This window comes from Pseudoliparis swirei, chromosome 6, assembly GCF_029220125.1.
Source record: "Pseudoliparis swirei isolate HS2019 ecotype Mariana Trench chromosome 6, NWPU_hadal_v1, whole genome shotgun sequence".
Classification (NCBI taxonomy): Eukaryota; Metazoa; Chordata; class Actinopteri; order Perciformes; family Liparidae; genus Pseudoliparis; species Pseudoliparis swirei.
The window spans coordinates 10,601,872-10,623,230 of record NC_079393.1 but is presented as its reverse complement, the minus strand read 5'-3'; the positions used below and the strand labels follow the sequence as shown (position 1 = coordinate 10,623,230).

The following is a 21,359-nucleotide window of genomic DNA, read 5'->3' as shown; positions in this document are numbered from 1 at the left end:
CAGGGAAACAGGATGTGCATAATAACCTCTGTTTGTTCTATAATAGCCTAAGTGGGACATATATAAAAAATAGTTTTCTTCGCAAAGCAAATTATGTAGAAGCTGTTGTCGGTTACACCAATGTTGTATACAATATCTAGGTCTCGATATAAGCAATACAAATCCTAAGGGTTTATAACTATGACTATGTTCCCTCTTGTGGTAAAACAGTGACCTAGCATCAGTTAGGGAAGTAGGCAACCAGTGATTGCACCAATTATCCTACACTAGAAATTGGGGAAATTAATACAAAGCCTAAATTGCATAATTAAATTTTAATTGCATAACATATAACTACAAATAAAGGCTAAACTAAGACTGAAAATTCAGAAAATAAAGATATGTACATTGTATTGTATGTTAGTAAAAACGTATTCACAACATAACAGTCTGACAAAAATGGGATAAATCGGTGAGTCAACTGAATTGGTCATCCTCAATTCCTGAACTCCAATGAGTTGATTAAATTCATATTATACCATATTGATATTTAAAGATAATCTTAGTTTGATTGTTGTTTATGTTCTTTAAATATGAAAATACGCTACCCTTCTGCGTGACTTTGACAATGAAATTTTAAAATCAGACTTGGGAGTTTGTTTGTTATATTTACCCTAATGTTTAACTAAAAGGCTGTGTTGAAACACCATAGACCACGCCCCCTATCCTGCAGACACTTCCGTGTTTTTGCGGCTGTGGGCTCAACTGTTTCTGAATCAGCTCAGATGTAACAACGGGAATTTAGCACCTCTAAACTAAGCCGAAGTCATGTTTTATAACTGACCGCAGATCAGTGTTTCAGCATCCGGGATCCACTTATGACAGTCAGCCGATCGCAACCAGGATCTTCAAAGAAGCTGTGAGCTCTCCGATAAGACTGCAAGAAATACATTCGCTTCATACATTCATTCATTGTTTTTAAAGAGGTAGAAATGGCTTCGAACCCGCCAAAGTTAAAAATTGCTATGACAGCAAATGAAAGGTGAGTAGCAGTAGCCTAAGACGAGAGGAAACAAATGTGATACTTCATTTCTTCACTTGTAATCTTTTTTTATCCAGGCTGCAAAACTTGAAGAACACGTTTGAAACAAAGTATGGAGAATCTCCTCTCTTCTATGCATGTGCACCTGGGAGGGTCAATCTAATAGGTAATTAAAATGTACGAATTGTATGATTTAGTTGACTAATTCCTCACATATTGGTCTGATGTTGCTGTATTTGCTCGAGCTACAATGGACAGGTGGCATTATGAAAACGCTGAGAAAAAGGTTTTTTGAGATACATTTTCACTGTTTGCTCAATACTCTATATCTCAATAAAATGTTTCTATTAATAGTTAGATGAGTTGCTTCAGATAGTAATAATCCCTTTGTTTCAAATGTGTCATATAGGAGAGCATATCGACTACTGCGGCTATTCTGTTCTGCCAATGGCCATTGAGCGTAATATCCTCGCAGCGGTCTCAGTGAACAACTCAGGGACAATCACACTGGCCAACACAAATCCTCAGTACAAGTAAGGCTTGAACATCTGCGGTCACTGTTTATATTAACAGTACATTGTGCTTGTGTAGTTGATTGTACATTATCATCAACTGTGTGCAGGGATTTCACTGTGTCCTGTTCAGAGGACATCGCTATAGACAGAGAGAATCCAAAGTGGCATTATTACTTTCTCTGTGGAGTAAAAGGTATTCAGGTAAGAGCAACATATCAATAGCATTCATGACAGTGCACTATGCAATATCGAAGTGATTATTTTCTGCAGTTTTCTGAAGTAAACATCTCACTATGTGTGTTTTTTACAGGAGAAGTTTGCTATTGCTCAGTTGGCAGGGATGTCATGTGTCGTAGACGGAACCATTCCTCCGAGCTCCGGCCTCTCCAGCTCGAGTGCCTTAGTTTGTTGTGCCGGGCTCTTGACAATGGAGGCCAATCAAAAGTCCCTCTCCAAGGTAAAATGATTTACAGCACAAGCTTATCATTTAAAAACACTGTGTATATATATATATATATATATATTCATGCTGGAATAAGTGTGATATTGTACAAGCAAACTTCAGAGCTAACCTATAACGTTCACAAAGGTAAATACATGATAAATAAACCAATAAATATATTTGTTATTTCAAATATTCAATTGAGTCCGTTATTTTCTGAATCCTCCAGGTGGCACTGGCTGAGCTGTGTGCCAAAAGTGAGCGCTACATTGGCACAGAGGGAGGCGGCATGGACCAGTCCATCTCATTCCTGGCCGAGAGAGGAACAGTATGTCGCTTTCCTTTCAGTACGAGTCGATCAGGGTCATTTGTCATTCGTAAAGTACCCTATATCAATAGCAACTTGAATGCTTAAACAAAATGTATTTAACGGTTATACCACTTGTTGTATTACTTTTAATTATCCATCAGGCAAAGCTGATAGAGTTCCAGCCTCTGAGGGCCACCGATGTCAAGCTCCCAGATGGCGCCGTGTTTGTGATCTCCAACTGCTGCATTGAGATGAACAAAGCCGCTTCGTCTCACTTCAACATCCGTGTGGTGGAGTGTCGAATCGCCACAAAGGTCAATATCTTAAACATTACACTTTTGTTTTAAGGGATCACAAGTCAAACAGGCTTGGAAGCAGTAACCTGCTTTTTATATCCAGTCAACATAAAAGTTGTGTCCATAAACACCTTAATAATTGTCCAAAGAGATATTTATTTTAAAGCATTATGATTTGGTTCAATTATGAAGTGGAGAGAAGCATAGTACTGCAAACTACGACAGAAACATTATAAAAAATTATATTAAATATTAACTTTTGCACCATCAGGCATTAAGCAGCTAAAACTTGAATTGTTTTCCAGTAACATAAAAAACAATATATTTATCTATTTATATTACAATCAGGATGGTAGACCTTCAGCAAATATGTATAAATATCAATATAGTTCACGTTAAGAGCGGCGTAAATAATCTCACATTCCAATGTCTTGGCGGGTTTGGACTCAGATGCTGGCTCAGGCGCAGGGTCTGGACGTCAGCCGGTTGTTGAAGCTGGTGCAGGTTCAGACGGAGCTGGAGGCCTCCCTGGAGGAGATGCTGGCTCTGGTGGACGAGCTGCTGCATCCTGAGCCGTACAGCCGAGAAGAGATCTGCAAGCAGCTGGGCGTCACCTCTGAGCAGTTCTCCTCAGAGCTGCTGAGCGCCAACACTCAGGATGGTGAGCGACAGTCCACAAAAACATCTCTGACATGAATCGTGTCCAATCTGTGGAAACAGATTTGTGGAGTCGTCGATTAGTGACAACTTTGATCAGCTGTTTGAAGTCAGTTCTGTTCAGAAAGATGCTCAAATATGAATTCGGAACAGACTGAGAGTTCAAGCCCACCGTCCACCTTTGCCCAGCATCCTTCTTGCTAACGTCCAGTCTCTGGAAAATAAGATGGATGATTTAGGCAAGAGAGGATCATCAGACGATTCAGATGTTGGGGGATTGTTCTTTTGTCGGAAACTTGGCTGGCTGGCCTGGGTGCGGAGGAGTCATATGCCCAACCGAGTCCTTCTCTGTTTTCCGTGCAGACAGAACGGAAGAGTCTGGTAAATCTAAGGGTGGAGGGTTTGCTTCATGACAAACAACATGTGGTGTGACCCCAAGAACATTAAGACTTTTCTTCCTCCTTTCGCCGAACCTGGAACATCTGACGATCTCATGCCGTCCATTCTACCTTCCCGGGAGTTCAGCTCGGTCATCACCAACATTCCACCACAAGCGGACACCGGCGTAGCACTATCGGACCTACATGATGTGTTATGTCGGCATCAGAACAAATCCCGACGCGGCTGTGGTGGTGGCTGGGGACTTTAACAAGGCAAACCTAAAAAGTCATGCCGAACTTTCACCAGCACATTCGCCATTCAAGAGGAGGCTGTCTCTCTCCCTCCGTTAGGAGTACAAGCTGTTCTCTCTCCCGTTAGGGAAATCAGACCATGCCGCCATTTTTCTGCTTCCGGAGTATAAACAAAGGATCGCGGAAAGCGGTAGTGACGAGAGCGTAATGCGGTGGTCTGACCAATCAGAGGCTGAGCGCAGCGCGCTCACGTATCGTCGACTGGGACATGATCCAATCCAGTTCCAGTGCGGCGCAAGTTGGCGGTAGTAGCAATGAGCTCATCATAGCGCTTAACGACACCATCCCCCCCACGGTAAAGTTAGGGTCTTTCGATCCATCCGTGAAGCTGTGACGCCCGTACTCCTGCCTATAACTCCGGTCTTGTATCCGCAACATGGACGAGTACAAGGCAGCGGTCTATGGACTGAGGAGGCGGTGAAGGAAGCCAAAAGGAGGTACCGAGACAGAGTGGAATCACAGATGGAGCCGCGCGACACCAGGCGCCTATGGCAGGGGACTATCACAAACTACCAGAGCAGACCCGCTATGGTGAGTGCCGCATCCCTAGCGGGACGACCTGAACTCATTTTATGCACGGTTTGAGGCTAGCAACAACGCTTAGCGCGCCGGGCAACAACAAACACGTTTAGCGAGCCGAGGTGAGTTCTACCGCTGGGGATGAACACACACTCTCTGTGACCGAGCACAGTGTGAGGAGGGCTCTGTTGAGGGTGAACACCAGGAAAGCTGCAGGTCCAGATGGCATATCTGGGAGTGTACTGAACCTGTGCTAACCAGCTAGCTCCAGTGTTCACCACAATATTCAACCTCTCCTGGCTGAGTCCGTGGTCCCGCCTGCTTCAAGAGATCCACTATTGTCCCTGTGCCCAAGAATGCTTCTCCAGCATGTATGAATGACTACCGACCGTGGCCCTCACCTCGGTGGTCATGAAATGCTTTGGGAGGCTGATAAAGGACCTCATGTGTGCCTTCCCTCCTTCCTCCACGGACCCGCTGCAGTTTGCTTATCGCCCAAACAGATCCACGGATGATGCTGTCTCCCAGGTACTGCACACCACACTCTCTCATCTGGACAGCCAGAGGGGGGCTATGTGAGACTGCTGTTCATTGATTATAGTTCAGCTTTCAACACCATAGTCCCTCCAGACTGGCCGGCAAGCTGATTGAGCTGGGACTGAACACCCCTGTGTGCTTGGATCCTGGACTTCCTGACCGCCAGGCCACAGGTGGTCAGGGTGGCACACACCTCCAAATCCCTCACCCTGAACACAGGATCCCCAGGGTTGCGTCCAGCCCCCCTACTGTACTTCCTGTACACACATGACTGTGTGGCCAGGTTCAGCTCCAACACCATCATCAAGTTTGCGGATGACACAGTGGTGGTGGGTCTGATCTCCGAGCGGCGAGAAGGCCTACCTGGAGGAAGTTGCTGATCTGTCACTCTGGTGCCAGGACAACAGCCTCATCATGAATGTCACCAAAACTAAGGAGCTGATTGTGGACTTTAGGAGGGTACAACAACAGAGGACGATCACCACTGGGGGATTACGGGACTACTGTGGAGAGGGTGAGCATACCTGGGAGTCCACATCACCGAGGATCTGACATGGTCAACAAACACAGACACTCTGGTGAGAAAGGCAAGGCAGCGCCTCTACCACCTCAGGCAGCTGAGGAAATTTAAAGTTTCCCAGAGGATCCTTCAGTCCTTCTACTCTGGAGCTGTAGAGCCTGACAGGAAGCATCACAGCCTGGTTTGGCAACTGCTCCGCTCAGGACAGGAAGGCTCTGCAGAGAGTAGTGAACACTCCCACCCTGCAGGACTTGTACACCAGGAGGTGCAGAACCAGAGCCGGCAGGATCATGAAGGATCCTCACCACCCCAACAACAGACTGTTTCAGCTGCTGCGGTCAGGCAGGCGGCCCCCTTGTCACGCTGCAAGAACAGAGAGACTGAGACGGAGTTTCTTTCCTCAGGCCATCAGGATTGTGAACTCCGACCTTACCAGGACCCCCACATAGACCCACACAACTGCCCCTCTTAGGCACACACACACACACACACACACACACTTACTGTAAATATTGTGTTGTTTTTTATTTGTAAATAGTGTGTACTTGTTGCCCTTGCACATTCCTGCTGAGCATTGCCACTTTCATTTCACTGCACACCCTGTGTGTGTATGTGACAAATAAAACATCTTGAATCTTGAACATTTGCAATGTGAAGACTGCTTGTTGCTCTTTTCAGATCATTGTAAATGTAATATATTTCGAGGGGTTTTGGGCTGCTCGTCATGATTTTAAAAAATTACAAAAATTGGTAACTTATGGTAAATATTTGTCATTTTGAAAATGTTATAGTAAAAACTAATTTTAAAAATAGTCTATCATAGAAAAGGGAAGTCGTTGCAGCCAAATGACTTTGCACATCGAAAGGGCTAAACATTTGTACAATGTGAATATGGTGTCATGACCCAATATTAGACCTGACTAACACAGCCTCTTCTCCTTCTCCTTCTTCTTCTTCTCCTCCTCCTCCTCCTCCTCCTCCTCCTCAGTGAAGCAGTTCAAGTTGCACCAGCGAGCCAAGCATGTGTACGGCGAAGCTGCGCGGGTGCTGCAGTTTAAGAGCGCGTGCGACTCTGAACCGGCCGACTCCTTGCAGCTACTGGGAGACCTGATGAACCAGAGCCATGCGAGCTGCCGAGACCTGTATGAGTGCAGCTGCCCTGAACTGGATCGACTGGTGGACGTCTGTCTGTGAGTACAGCTCACTGCCATTACAGACTTAGACTCGGGAGGGGGATTACAATGAAATACGAACCAATACCAAAAGTGAAAAACAAACAACTTTAGACACATTTGCAGGTTGTGTAGCTGCTTCAGTCTGAGGGTCCTGGTGTATTGTGCACGCTGACTTTCAGTTCACTACCTACTGGTCAAAACAAGTATAACAAACTAAACCTGAGGCTATACTGTTTACTTGCTGTTGGTTGACAGTAAATCAACATAATAAACCATTGTATGCTCACAGATGATAAGAAGTAAACAGTGTAAGTGGGTATCTTTATCTTTTTGTATGTATTTAATGCTGGTTGGTCATGAATCAATATACAGTAGCTGCGTGTATTGTATAAAGTGGGTTTAAAATTATTGTCTTTACTGAAACACCGACTTAACGGCTGTTTCTTTTATCTCTCGGGACAGGAAGTCGGGGGCAGTGGGCTCTCGGCTGACCGGAGCAGGTTGGGGCGGCTGTGCCGTTTCCATGGTTCCTGGTGAGAAGGTGGAGTCTTTCTTACAAGCAGTGAGCGAGGCCTTCTACCTCCCCGATCCGTGCAGAGCGGCGATGGAAAAACAGAGTTTGTTTGTGTCCAAGCCAGGCGGGGGAGCAGCCATCTTCCTCACGGAGTAAAATGTATTCTCCATGTCTGTTTCTACAACTATAATTCATCCAAATGCACTGTGGCTGGGAAATAAATGACATATTTCTTTTTACATTTGATTCAGAAGGCACTCACAAATGACAGTAAAGCAAAATGTTATCCGTACCTTTTTAACCTAGAATTGTTTCTTACAATGAGAATATACTTTGTGTTTTTTAAATCACAAAAAGGCACTTATTATTGTTAAACTCAGCAAAGATGACAACAATCATATCTAATTTTTGCTGCTGTAACATTTTATACATGGACATCATGGCATTAACAAGGGCAATGAATCCTGAATGTTGAAATAAAGTGAATGGTTTATATGTGCAGTTGAAGAATTCATCATTGGAGCAGCATCACGCAGACATTTGTTGTTAAAACGAGTTGGGTTATTGTTTATTTAAATCAGCGGAGAGACGGTTAAACGATAACACGCTTCTGCACACAAACAATGTTTCACTACATTATTTTTTCTTCCATTCATTCTCTTTGGGACGCAGACCAAGAACCAAATCATGTTTGGTGTTGGATAATGATCATTCAAATGTTTACAGTGTGGGATAAATACATTTACACAAGAGCATTTCTTTTCATCATATTCAAGCCATGCGTTCCAGTTTCATATATATTTTTGATTAACCAAAATATTTGTGAAAACTTGCACAATAGACCTAAGCTAAATAACCAGTGAATATTGCATTAAAAAGATGATCTAACAGGAACCATATAAGACACAGCACAGGAAACCTACATATATTGGCAACATATAGAGCTTTAAAGTGTATTGAAATTGTGCGTATCATTTTCAGCAGCCTTATGTCAGAATGTATAGAAACACTTGTATTTAAAAACTTTTTTTTTCTCACTTATGTATGTGGATAGTAGTTTGTTTGTGACGATTACTGGTTCCTCTCAAGGTACTGAAAGGTTCCAATATCAATCAATCAGAAAAGCAAATGCCAATAAAATTGCATTGAATAAATGCACCAACCACTAAAAGAGCAAATTGGATCAGTTGATAATTCTTTAATTTCGACAACTCTTGCCTAAAATTGTCCTAAAATATATACCGGCTGAGTTCGCACATTAAACAAATCCCTGAAGTGATGATTTTAAAAAAGTGATCAATTATCTGTTTTCAATCATCTCACTCATTTTTTTTGGACTCCTGTTTTGATTGTTCTTCAATGATCAACAGCGTGATTCACACTAATCAGATCAACCTGAGGTACACCAGTTGGATTCATCCCTTGTTCTTTGTCTTCGTCCATGCATATCGTATCTTCTCGTGTTTACACACTATCCGTTAATCAGAAGTTGAGTTCAGTCTGTTGAGTCTGCTTTTGCTATTTCAGGTGCTCCGGTGCTTTCACCAGAGACACAAGAGACCTCGTTCTTTCTCTTCAACATGTTTTCTATCCAGGTGGAGCTGTGTGCTGCTCGGCCAGGAGAGCAAACAGAAGAAACTGTATTCATCCTCCTCATGTTTCTGCCAGACGTAATGAGCTCTCCGAAGCCCTGTTGGTGGGAGAAGGCGTACGCAGAGCGGCGGGAGCTCGTCCTGCGTCCTCTCCTCAGGTTCTGCTCCCGAGGTCCTCGTCTCTTTCTGGACTGCTGGAGACAACGGACCTGTCGAAATACAGCAGTGGGAGAAGATGTACTTAGATCCTTCACGTAGGTTAAAGTACTAATACAACAATGTGAGAATACACCATTACAAGTCGATATTTTGGATTTAAAAGCCTACTTAAGTAGTCGCTTCATCAGCAGAAAGTAAAAGTATTCATTCTATATGAAGTAGCTCCTGTGACTGATATGACATGACATTATTTGATTGTTTATACTGATTTATCAATGTGTATTTAGGTCTCAAGGCTCCACAGGTTCCCAACCTATAGGAGTCAGGCCCCTCAAAGTGTCACAGGATGAACCAGAAGAGTTGTATAGATGCTTAATGTGGCAGGAAAGAGAGAGAAATAAAGTTATGTTGCACGAATTTACTTATCTTTGTTTTATGGAAAGTATTAGACAATGTACCTCTGAGTCTTAAAAATTAATTTTGGCAGTTTAGAATGCTTGTTGCTTAAACTACTAGGAACTCACAAATATCTGAAACTGTCACGGGTGGCGAGGGGCAAGAGCTCATGCGCAGAGGAACAGGACAGGACTCAAGGTAGATAACAAAAACTCTCTTTACTGAGGCAAAAGGTTCCAAACAAAAACTCAGGTCGGCAATAGTTGCAATGACAGGCAGATAGAGCGACAAGACACAGAGCGAACAAGGAAGACAGAACAAAAGACAACAATCCAACAGGAGACAAGGGAAAGACTGGCCCAATATATAGGGGCGAAACAGGTGTACGGCATGAGACCCTAACGAAACAAGAGTGGCTGAGGGCAGGTGAAGGGAATGAAACAATCAAGGAGACAGGAGTGGCTGAGGCAGGTGAAGGGAATGAAACAATCACGGAGACAGAGGAGACACAGAACAGGGCGTTACAGAAATGTGAAAACGAGCCCCAACTCTACCCCATTTTTCTGGAAGGGGTCATAGGTCAAACATGTTGGGAATCGCTGGTTTAATGTGCAACAATATGTACTTGTATAATTTGTTATCAATTGTATTCTATAAGCTGAACATAATTTTGTTTCTTAAAAATAATTACCGGTAGTCATTTTAGCTGACAATTCAATATAGTGGAGATAAAAGTACATGGAAATACTCAAGTAAAGTGTACTTCTCTTTCCACCACTCAAATGAAGCCATGGGAGAAACATTAACGAGGTGTTTAATGCTTGCACTAAACGCTGATGCATAAAAAGTTATTGTACCTTATCTGTGAGAGTTGGGAAGAGTTGTGCTCTCAGGAAGCTGACGGCTAAGCCGGGCACCAAGCACACCACCGTGGTGAGCACAATGACCAACCACACACTCGTCGCTGATAGAGAGTTTCTTGCCGTGCCTGAGGACACACACATTTAATTCTACAAAATGTCCATGCATCAGTATGATTTCATCACATGTGTCAAACTGAACTGAACCTACCTATGAATGGGAAATTACGTGGAAAGATGCCAAATATGCCATCACTTTGCATTGCAAATAATATGGCAAAGTATGCGGCCAAGCTGCCCCATATGAAGAAGTGATTGACAGCTGTCCAGTAGTGTGTGTTGAGTCCAATCTAAGAACAGACACCCGCATTAAACAGTGTTTATGCCTTTTAATCAACAGAAATACCGTTGTCTGTTTTTACTCTTACCTGGACACTTACGACAATGACCAGGGACGTTGCTATGGTAACAGCAAACGCTTGTTGGTCGGAAAAGTGGGAACCTTCCTCTTTCACCATGACAGAGAAGGCTCCGTAGGGAATGAAGAAGAGCAGGAATGAGGTGCCCAGCCCCTGCAGCGTGCACAGGAAAAACTGGCGTTTGTTGAAAAGAAGGTTTTGCTGGCCGGGTTTGTAAAGGCTCGGGTAGCAAAGGCTGTTCTGGTCATTGACGTCCTGTAGAAAAAACAATATCATGGCTGTTATGTTATGTATATATAAAGGGTGAAGAGTTGAGGGCTTGGAAAATAGTAAATTCAGTATGAAATATACAATACCAATACTTGATATGGGATGATAAGGTTAAGGGCTCTAGTCACGCTGAGTTACAAGTGTAGTAGCTACTGTAGGTGTTTAGTCATGACTATTGAGGTCTACAGTAATAATATATTCACCTAAGATGGCTCAGGAGACTACTGGCAAAATAAATGGACTTTAGTCCAAATATAAAAAATGAGGATTTTCTCTTTTTTTTTTAAATTAAGGAATTTGATATTGACTCAATATAGTAAGTCAGTGATGTATGATGTTACCTGATCAAAAATTCCCATTGCCAGGACTGGTAAAGATGTATAGACGATATTGAAGAAGGTGATAAACCACTGGTCATACACAGTCTGGGGACAGAGGACAGTATAATTATAAAACATTTTAAAACAAAAGTCCCATTTCAGAGTAAAATTGCCCGCACACTGACCACAGACTGAAAAAGTAGATGAGGCTCTTAAGATGCACAAAGATTAACCCTTAATTATTTGTATGTGCAAAAGGTGACATAATCTGAAGATATATGACAAAGGACAATAGATAACTCATCGATGTAATTCAAAAGACTTACATCCTAACCTTCATGATCAGGAGATGTTCTCCGTCAGGAGTGTGCAGACAAATGTGCAACGGGGTTGTTGACATACATAGATAGGTCAACATATGCAGGATACAGTATTCTTACCTGAGCTGAGAAACCACAGAAGAAGCCGTACCAGAAGTGCACCAGCGTAAATCCAAAGTTCTTGTAGAAGAAATAGCACAGGAAATGACACATGCGGTGGTAGGACCAGCGGCCGTGCACCAACAGGAGCCGCCGCAGGTACCGAAACTGTGCAAAGGAGTAATCTGATGCCAGAACCGCCTGCATCCCCTCCTGACCGCTGATGCCGACACCGATGTGAGCAGCTGAGGAAGAAACACAGACTGGATCACTGCCCTTTGAAACCAAAATAGAAAAATAAATATTAAAACTGAAGTGTATTCAAAGTGCAAACTGTGCTCCAAATGTCACTTGACTTTAAAATCGATGGACAGATACTCAGACTGACTCCAGCTGAACATTATCCTTTATTTATCTTTGGGTCAGTGAGTGAGACTTACTCTTGATCATGCTGACGTCATTGGCTCCATCTCCAATGGCCAGGGTGACGGCCCTCTTGTACCTCTTCACCAGCTCCACCACCTGGGCTTTCTGCATCGGAGTGACCCGGCAGCAGATGACTGTTTTACACAAACAGGCCACGTCCAGCAAGATGTGCTCTAGCTGTGGCTCCAGAGCGTGAGCCTTGTTGGAAGAACACATACTCATTACCATCCCATAACGTCAACCCCCTGCAGAGGAAACACCGGGCAACAGCTCAGTGTAACATTCCCCCCCCCCCCCCCCTGAGCTGTTGCTGCACAGCAAGGGAGCAGCTCCTCTGTGTGGAAAGAGCTGTTAATGAAAAGGTGGAATAGAGCCGAGGGCCCTCAGGAGCACAGCAGCTCATTAGGGGCTCGGCACAGTCAGCAGACTGCAACACAACCACAGTTTAGTCACAACAATGCAGGCATCCGTATGAACAGAAAACAAGTTGAGGATAAAAACAGCATTCAAACTAGAACGGGCACTCGGTAGAGCGCATACCTTCGCATATCACAAGATTGGAAGATTATGAACATTTTGGCATTAGTTGCATGCCAATTGGATACAAATTGACCGCGCTATGGTAGAAAGAAGATTTTGACCTTTTCATGACCTTGACCTTTGACCCGATCGATCCCAAAATCTAATCAAATGGTCCCCAGATAATAAACAATCATCCCAACAAATTTCATGTGATTCGGTTTAATACTTTTTTAGTTATGCGAGTAACACGCATACAAATATATAAATAAATAAATAAATACACGGCGATCAAAACATAACCTTCTGCATTTTCAATGCGAAGGTAATAAAAGAGAAAAAGCTATATAATGCAACACATTTGAGTATCTTACCAAACTGTGTCCGTTGATGACTAAGGCGTACTCTGCGATAATGGTTTCTTCAAACACGGAGTCATCGGCCTTCTCCACTTCTCCAGCACTGCTCACTCGACTCCGGCCCAGAATGCGCTCTTTAGCGCTCCTGAGGAGAAAGGAAAGCCAGTTAACATTATCAATTGATTAAAATACTACTTCCATACATTTTCAGGATTTTAACCTGACCTGAGCTGCTGCTGCACCTCCGGCAGTGCGTGGCCAGAAATGATAAACACCTCATTCATGTCGTCTCGCAGCATGTTGCAGGCGTAGCCGATGTTCATCGCTGTCTCTGAAATATTATACAAGATTTATATCTACGTAGCTTTTTACCGTCTCGAGCTTTTCTGGTCAAAAGGTTAATTGAGGTGAATAATCTTACCGAGTTTGTCTCCTGTGAGGACCCAGATCTTGATGTCTGCTAGATTTAGACAGGCGATAGTTTCTGGGACTCCTTCCTGAAGTTTGTCCTCGATTGCCGTGGCTCCTAGAAGCTTCAACCAGGACAGCAGTCAGTCTGCAGAGGCTTCATGAATTTGAGTGCATGAAAGTAAACACAAGAATGTGAATGTTACCTTCAAGCCCTGCTCGATCTCCTCGTAGAGAACAGCCAGCTGATCCTCGCGGTTCTCGATCACAGTGCTGGCGAACAAAAGCTTCTTCATCCAAACTTCTAAATAATCTTCATCGAGATCTTTGTAGGCCAGAGCTAATGTGCGAAGCCCTTCGCCAGCAAATTCCTGCACAGAAAATGATGAACACCTATAACAGGTAGGCAGTGTCTGTGTTGCCATCAGTTGATTGACCGGCATATTGTAGAAAGTTATTTTTTTATTAGCATTTATTGCTGTGAAAAAAGATAGTTCAATATTTAAATAATATATTTGAAATCTCAATGTAGCTTTTTAAGAAGTCTTGACAGAACATGACTTGCTCCAACAGCTGCAGGGTCATCAGTATTATGAAAGCACACATATGTTTTTAGTACTTTAGCGAGTTTATTTGTTCTCAACAAGACTTTAAATAAAATGCACCGAATTAAAAATGTCACAACACTTACACAGAGATGTTCTGAGGTAGTGTACATGAGGTGTTCACTGGATGGGTCCAGAAGGTCAAAGATAATAGTGTCCGCTCCTTTGGAGTATAGTTTGATTTGTCCCTCCGGGTTTCTCACTATAAAACACAGCGAGAGACAACATTACTCTTCTGATCAAGTCCTGCACACATACAGTAAGTATACATCAAAGCATGAACATAAAGGTTTACTTCATGCTGTTCTTAGAATATAAAGATGTATTACTAATTGTACCCGGTATTATTGAAAACAGTTCAATATAAAGACAATATCTTTGTTTTCTAAATGATTAAAATGCACATGTCATGATGATGACTATTTGTGGGCTAAATGGAGTGTTGCTGTTGTAAGTGAAGACCTAACCAATGACACTCATTCTCTTGCGCACGTTGTTGAAGTCCAGTATGGCCAGCAGCTGGTAGGTGACGGCTCGTCCCATCTCACACAGTGTGATGGTCTCGGGGGTTCGAGCCCGAAAGACGAACCCAAAGTTCCGAGCCGCCGTGACCAGAGCTCCCTCGTCAGGTGACTGGGCCTGGTACACCAAATGTCCTGTGTCAACAGAAACCTCCATCAAAACCACCACTTCTTTTAATGATCTATATTTGTTATTACTGCTACTTCAGTTCACCTTCGCTCTTCTCCACTGGCATGACGGTGTGGCACAGAGCCAGCAGTCTGAAGAACTCGTGAGCGGCGGGATCCTCCAGTTTAATGGCCTCAACCAGGCGGCCATCGTAAAACTTAAACCCTCTGTCACAGAGAGCGTTGAAGGAAAAGTCCACGCAGGCTGTCTTCTTCAACATGGACGACCAACAAAGTTATTTTTATTTAGGTATATTGTTAAACAGTTAAATATGTGTGCCTCTTAAGCCTCACTTACTTCGGTTATTTCCACCTTCCGCTCAAATTCATCATATACATCACCTAAGGGAACAAAATAAAGGAATGACTTAAATATCAGACATCTGCCTCTATGATATGTGATTTGTACTTCTATACGTGTGATCAAAATTGGTGTTTTAAAGTTTAAACTGACAGCTAATATAATTTGAGTGAAAGGCTGATGAGGCCTATTAAAGAGTCTCCATACCGTACGTGTGTCCATTAATGGAGCACTTGCTGAAGGCCATGATGTTCTGGGTCAGGGTGCCCGTCTTGTCGGAGAAGATAAACTCCACCTGACCGAGCTCCTCGTTTAGGGTGGTGGTGCGAGCTTCTGCCGCAGTGTTCGTCTGACTGTGGTACATCCTCTGGTCCCAGTTAATGAAGTAACTGTGGCCGAGCCGCAGAACCTCCACGCTGAGGGGAGTTTAAGCAGACAGTGTGTTTCCTTGCTAATAACTTGTGGTAATTTGAAAAAAGAAATGCAGCATTTTTTTAAATAAACTTAGTCCTTACCTGACATACAGTGAGATGGGCACAACAGTGTTGAGGATGATGATGTAAGACCAGAAAGTGAGGAAGCCAGAGAAAACAGCACTTCTCTGAAACTCCTCCCACGGTAAAAACACCTGGAAGTTTCTGCCTATCCAGCTCTCCCAAACAGCGTTTCCAATGCCCAAAATAGCCCCCATACAAAAGAGGAAGGCGAAGATCTGAAATGTAGATATAGATCCTGTCGTGATCTTACAAAATGAGAACACTTCCTTGTAAAAGTGTCAAACAACTTACCCACAAAACCAAAGTGTTCATCAGTTTGTCAATACTTGTTCTTTTAAATGTAGTTCTTCCGCAGTTCTGCATGAGTTTGGTTTGCAAACCTGTTGGAGGGATGAAACAACTATCAGCGATGACAGAACATTCACAATATGGTGGTTTGTGAATCTATTTTAAAAACTCTGGAGATTAGAAGATTGCAATTGAATAAACAATCTCACCAGCAAAGATCACCATCCCAAAGCACCACTCTGTGTTTCTTAGTACACAACCTCGCAGCAGCATTTTCTCATTATCCAGAGGGTGTTTGATGTCTCTCCAGCATAAAGTTCCTATGAATTTATCCAGTTTGTTGTTTGGTGGCTCACAAATGACTTCTCCTGACGAACAAAGCAAATGCAGTCACCTCGTCAGTCATCATTGCAGAAGAATATTCATACAGTAGATTTGAATTCACCCAACGAAGCCACAACTCTATATTTAAAAAAGCCGGAAGTGTCCACCGTCATGGTTGGGTCCGACTACGGCTTATTTCCTAATGTGTGTTCCAATACCCATACTACCATTATATTTAGTTTGCCTGAAAAATATATATGTATGTGTATGTGTATGTCTCAATAAAAAATAAAAATACCAGGATGTCTGTACTGCATCCAGTCCCTTTTCTGGCTATTCTCACCCACCAGCTGCATTCCAAATCTCTTTCTTTTTCTTTTTACTGGAGCTTTTTACATGGAGCATGCAATTTTTTCACATTTTTTACTTGGTATTATCTCCACAAGATCTTCCTCATTATCAGTGTTTTGGTACATTTCGTAAAAAGAAGGGGAAAAAAGTTGAATGAAATATTAAATAAAGAGGTAAATATGAAACACCAAAATATGTTTTACATTGTCTATCACCTTGTCATTTCAAGTGTTCATTGTAAAAATAAATGTTATTTCTTTTGTATAGTGTTTCTTGTATTTCCTCCCTTCCGTCCCTCCTTGTCTGTGTCTGTGTGGGCGGGTCCTCCTGTAGCCCTGCTCATCATACACACCTGCTTGCAATCAGCTAATTATCCCTCCCACTTTGCACACTTCTGATCGGCCTGCAGTGTGTCTGCTCTGGCTTGTCAACGACTCCTCTCTAGATCAGGTATTCCTTGTGTTCTTGTGCCTGAACTAATCATTTTTATTTCATGCACTCCAGTATTCCTGTCGGACAAATTTTTCTCCTGTTTCCTAAACTTGTGCAAACTCAGCTTGCCCACATCTCTCATCCTCGCCCAGCCGGTTCTCGTGATAAATCCTGTTAAAACTTCACCAACTGTGTCCGTTTACCGCATTTAGCTCCATCCTTTTGATACCACAACTTCCTCAAGTGATTAATTTATACATCTGTGTTCTACATTTTTCAAAGTGTCATCTCACCATCAAAGTCCATCAGTTTGGTAGTATCTCCCAAATCTGAGGTGACGGTCAAAGCCTGACGAAATTTCAGGTTTGTCTCTCTGTTGGGGGAGAAATTAAAACAAATATTTGTCATCTGTGATGATGTATAGAAATGTAACAGTAAAACAGTTTATTTCTTTAAATTCTGCAAAAACAATCATACACAAATCATAGTCTCACAGTTTCCTTCTTCAAACATATAATAGCAGTTTTTAGATACTTCAGCACTTACCCATCCAGCTCTGCAGTCTCAATATAGCACAGTCCATAGGGCTCACTACTGCAGAGGAGGAGGATGTCAGCCTGTGAACATGAGACATAATCGAACATCCTCTAAGATGAGTGACATCAAAATAAATCAAAAGCACAAAACCATCCAATTTGCAGAGTACTTTTACTCACAGTGACAAACTGATTATTCTCTAGTTTGATGATATCCCCCACTCGGACGTTCATCCACTTCTCATTCTGCAAACTTTGAAAAACAAAACAACAAAACTCATCACGTAACCACATACATGTCCTTGATCACAGAGCATTTAATTATTAGTGCATGTGATTGGGCTTTTAATTAGTTAGACAAGGCATCTAAATGAGAAAGACAGAGGATGAAGTACCTTCCCTTGATGAGAACCTGAGACTGTCGATTGTTGACTTGCTGGTCGTTCTTATGTCTGAACTGGAATTTAAAAAAGGGGTAATAATTTTACCATGTGAGTAAAAAGAGAAGCATTTAGAAGAGGTGTAAAAGATAAATAATTGCGCTAACATAGTCATCTGTGGCGTCCTTCACAGCCGTCATTACCAGCACCAACACCAAAGGCACGATGGTTGTGAACCACGACAGGGAGGAAATTTCTGGAATTAACTAAAAAAATAAAATTAAAAAAAAGCAGGTTAGCTCACTTAGTTTCACACAATCTCCCTATCAGAAAACGACATTCATAAACACAAATATATTCCCCAAACACAGAGTCTCCTACCTGCAGTATCAGCAGCACCAAGAAGTAAGCGTTGGCCACCCTCTGGAACTGCTCAAACAAGTTTATGGGCAGGAAGGTGAAGACATTGTACTTTGAGGTTTTGATGTGATTGTCCTGAAGAACCGTCATATTAAGAAAGAGCACAAAATAAATTACCACAGCTTCCACTTGTGAGTAGCAACCTGGTGTAATCATGAGGTCTTACAGCATAAAAGAACTTGTCATTGTAGTCGCGCATGTTGGCTTTCACGTGGCGTTCCTTCTCTGCATACAGAGAACACATGGTCGTTATCAAAAGACAAGATAATTAAAGTGCATCGAAAAGAATGCAATACTTATTTTGTTTAAACTATAGCAGTGAGATTTCTCACCAAAAGTAACAGCTGTGCTATTAAATATAATGTACAGGGGGTAAACAATGCAGGTTTCATTTTGTCAAGGTGATGCATTAAGGCTCATTATCAAGTTTGCTTTTTTTAATAATCTCAACAGGAAATATATTCACTCTCAATCAACACAATAAATGCAAATCATCTGCAAGACAACACCGCTCATCAGATCTCCCTCAACGTTCGACCCAGAGAAGGTTCCTCACACCTCGTTTGGAAACAACAAATCACACACAACAGACCCAGCAGCACACTGCTGTTGTTTCCAGACAAGGTTAAATCATTAATGAATTATGCATAACGCACATGCACAGAGCTGCAACAGGATACACCTTCTCACACAGCAGACTGGCCCCGTCCTGCTATCAGCTACAATGACAATGAATTATTAAGAAAGCCTTTGGCCCGCTTAAACATCTCATTAGAAGATGCGGAGATGCAATATTTAACGCTAATAAAGCACAACGTTTTATTCTTTTCTTGAGTGAGATTGCAAGTTCGAGCAGCTTACAAATAAATGATTCATTCGTGCTTTAGGAAATAATTCTGACCATAATCCCCCTGAGTCTCAAGCATCGATACAGGAAGCTTTTAGATGATCCGTTTCTGTAATGTTTTTTTCCAAAAAGATGACAACACAACAGTTACATTCAAAGCCCTCCCATTGTTTCTTCTGAGAAAAAGCATGTACGTGTAACCGTACACTGTTTAATTGTATCTTTCTTAACCAGTGCAGTGCACCAAGACAGGGAAAGGAGTTACTGTAAACAAACAAAATAGTGTATTTTTTCTAAAACGTACACACTTCAACCATGCAACACTATTGTTCCTGTTGTCCTCGACAGCATTTTAGATCTCAATGTCTTACCAATGTGAGTATTTCTCCTCCAGAATGCCATCTCCTCCAGGGACCTCCAAGAGCTTCCCTAAATATTATGTGATGCAATCAGAGGTGGAATTAAACTAATTAGTAATAATGAAAATAACTTTATTTATAGAGCACTTTTCTAGCAAGAGATGAAAATAAATAATAAAATTAATCTGCAGCACATTAATACAGGACTTTCACTTGTAACAAAACTATCTACTATAGTGTACAATTCACTTTACTTAAATAATTGTGGTAGTTACTTTACAGATGGAAAATGTGTGTGTGTGTGTGTGTGTGTGTGTGTGTGTGTGTGTGTGATACATAGGCTATACTTTAAGGCAACACGCACATCTAAGTGGTGCCTTGTTTCTTTTCAGTTCAGTGAAGCAGCTTTAATTAAAGTATTGGTGTAAGCAGCAGCCGGTGACTCCCCAGTGAAGGTGTCTCCTTAGCAAAAGATCCCAGGTGGGCAACACAAAGCTTACTGTGTGTAACCTTAACAAGACGTATACTTTATTTTCAAAAGAAACACATGCAGTACATGTTTGTATATAGAATAAATGGTGGTTTCTTACCTTGCATAAGTTTGTCACAGGCGCAGTCTGGTTTTGTCTCCATGTATCTTGTCATATATTTATTAAAGCACCACTTTCAGCAGAATTGTCCGCTTTAAACGCCGTTATTCTCCTTTTGAATAAAGAAATAATAAACATGGATGTACTCGAGACAACGAAGCGGAGAGAAGAAGAAGAAGAAGAAGAAGAAGAAGAAGAAGAAGAAGACTGCAGATGGTGCAGGCTGTGAAATGTCTGAGCAGGCAGCAAGAAGCAATCACGATATTCCGGAAGAAATCAGCCAACTGATCACACAGTGAGACGACATGGAGCTGAGGCTGGAAACGGCCGTGTGTGTGTGTGTGTGTGTTGCAATAAGCATCTCTCTCTCTCTCTCTCTCTCTCTCTCTCTCTCTCTCTCTCTCTCTCTCTCTCTCTCTCTCTCTCTCTCTCTCTCCATCTCCATCCATCTCTCTCCCAAATTATTCCTTCACAACATTAACACATCAGACACTAGATGATACTAAAATTATGATCTGTGGAAACATTTAAATTCTCAATGGCGTAAAGTAACTGAGTACACGCTAGCACGGTAAATGTAACCCCACTACATTTATTTGATAAAGTATAAAATGAAGTAGCAAATTAATGCCAAATTAAATAATTAATGGTGTTATTTTATTATTTTGAAATTGGACGTTTCTGCATAATGAGTAAGGCTATATTTTTGTACATTAAGTGTATTTTGTACCACTGAGTATCATGATCAGGCTGTCTCTCTCTCATTCATTGTGCATGTGCGTGCGCAGTTGTGTGTGGGCGTGGCACTCAATTGCTCTCCTGCTGCCAATCAACCTGCACACCTGAGACCCATTCACTCATCAAGCTCACTCCAGCTCGTTCAGTCGGTAGTACAAATGCCACGACGGTTTTACAGGTTGTCTCTAACTTATCCTTCTGTTTGTCAGATTCTTGTTTAATCTTGAGAATTCCCGTCTTTCATGTTTATACTGCCTCAGCTAGACACTCTGTTTTTAAACCTACAGCTATGCACCGTAACATCCAGATCTAATGTTGTGTCCTAAATTGTCTCAAATTGATACTATACTGAGGAGCATTTTTTCATGATTTCAAGCAAGGACAGTTTCAGATGTGATGGCCTCCAGTGTTTTCGAAATAATGTACTATTGATGTTTGGTGTGAGAGAAAACCCATTATCTGATGTAGTAACATCAAACACTGCTATTTAGAAGTGTATTCTGAAACGTTTTATTCCTGACTGGAAGATCGACGTCAGAAAAGATCTCCGCCTGATTTTAATGAACGCCTGAAAACGGGTTCTCTGACAGCCGTGTTCTCATCTGTGCTTCCTGGAAGAGGGGAGCGTATAGTACAGGTGGGGCGCAGGGGAAATGC

At 42.2% G+C, this 21,359-nt stretch overlaps 2 protein-coding genes across 2 annotated transcripts; one reads left to right on the top strand and one right to left on the bottom strand.

Annotated features, from left to right (window-relative positions):
* Positions 1-745: 745 nt before the first annotated feature.
* galk2 (galactokinase 2) lies at positions 746-7,699 on the top strand. The gene is made up of 10 exons (XM_056416851.1): positions 746-1,021; positions 1,099-1,187; positions 1,431-1,554; positions 1,644-1,737; positions 1,847-1,993; positions 2,208-2,306; positions 2,450-2,602; positions 3,035-3,245; positions 6,498-6,699; positions 7,147-7,699. Exons 1-10 carry the CDS (start codon positions 972-974, stop codon positions 7,352-7,354), a joined length of 1,377 nt encoding a protein of 458 aa, XP_056272826.1. The 5' UTR covers positions 746-971; the 3' UTR covers positions 7,355-7,699.
* A 994-nt stretch (positions 7,700-8,693) lies between these two features.
* Positions 8,694-20,007, bottom strand: atp8b4 (ATPase phospholipid transporting 8B4). Its single transcript, XM_056416200.1, has 27 exons — positions 19,965-20,007; positions 18,335-18,393; positions 18,130-18,243; positions 17,916-18,014; positions 17,764-17,825; positions 17,549-17,621; positions 17,379-17,449; positions 17,126-17,205; positions 15,935-16,093; positions 15,729-15,817; positions 15,456-15,652; positions 15,148-15,356; positions 14,938-14,981; positions 14,686-14,851; positions 14,418-14,606; positions 14,037-14,152; positions 13,552-13,716; positions 13,359-13,470; positions 13,163-13,268; positions 12,953-13,082; positions 12,074-12,257; positions 11,655-11,878; positions 11,236-11,319; positions 10,634-10,879; positions 10,417-10,555; positions 10,203-10,333; positions 8,694-8,999 (listed from the first exon to the last, which is right to left on the bottom strand). Exons 1-27 carry the CDS (start codon positions 20,005-20,007, stop codon positions 8,694-8,696), a joined length of 3,597 nt encoding a protein of 1,198 aa, XP_056272175.1.
* Between the last annotated feature and the right edge of the window lie 1,352 nt (positions 20,008-21,359).

Excerpts from the sequence above, each read along its gene's own strand:
- galk2 (XM_056416851.1), top strand. The coding sequence starts at position 972 with ATGGCTTCGAACCCGCCAAAGTTAAAAATTGCTATGACAGCAAATGAA. Across the intron at positions 1,555-1,643 it reads AACACAAATCCTCAGTACAA|GGATTTCACTGTGTCCTGTT; the intron begins GTAAGGCTTGAA and ends AACTGTGTGCAG. Across the intron at positions 6,700-7,146 it reads CGACTGGTGGACGTCTGTCT|GAAGTCGGGGGCAGTGGGCT; the intron begins GTGAGTACAGCT and ends CTCTCGGGACAG.
- atp8b4 (XM_056416200.1), bottom strand. The coding sequence starts at position 20,007 with ATGGAGACAAAACCAGACTGCGCCTGTGACAAACTTATGCAAG. Across the intron at positions 13,471-13,551 it reads AGATCGAGCAGGGCTTGAAG|CTTCTAGGAGCCACGGCAAT; the intron begins GTAACATTCACA and ends TCCTGGTTGAAG. Across the intron at positions 13,083-13,162 it reads GAGGTGCAGCAGCAGCTCAG|GAGCGCTAAAGAGCGCATTC; the intron begins GTCAGGTTAAAA and ends CTTTCTCCTCAG.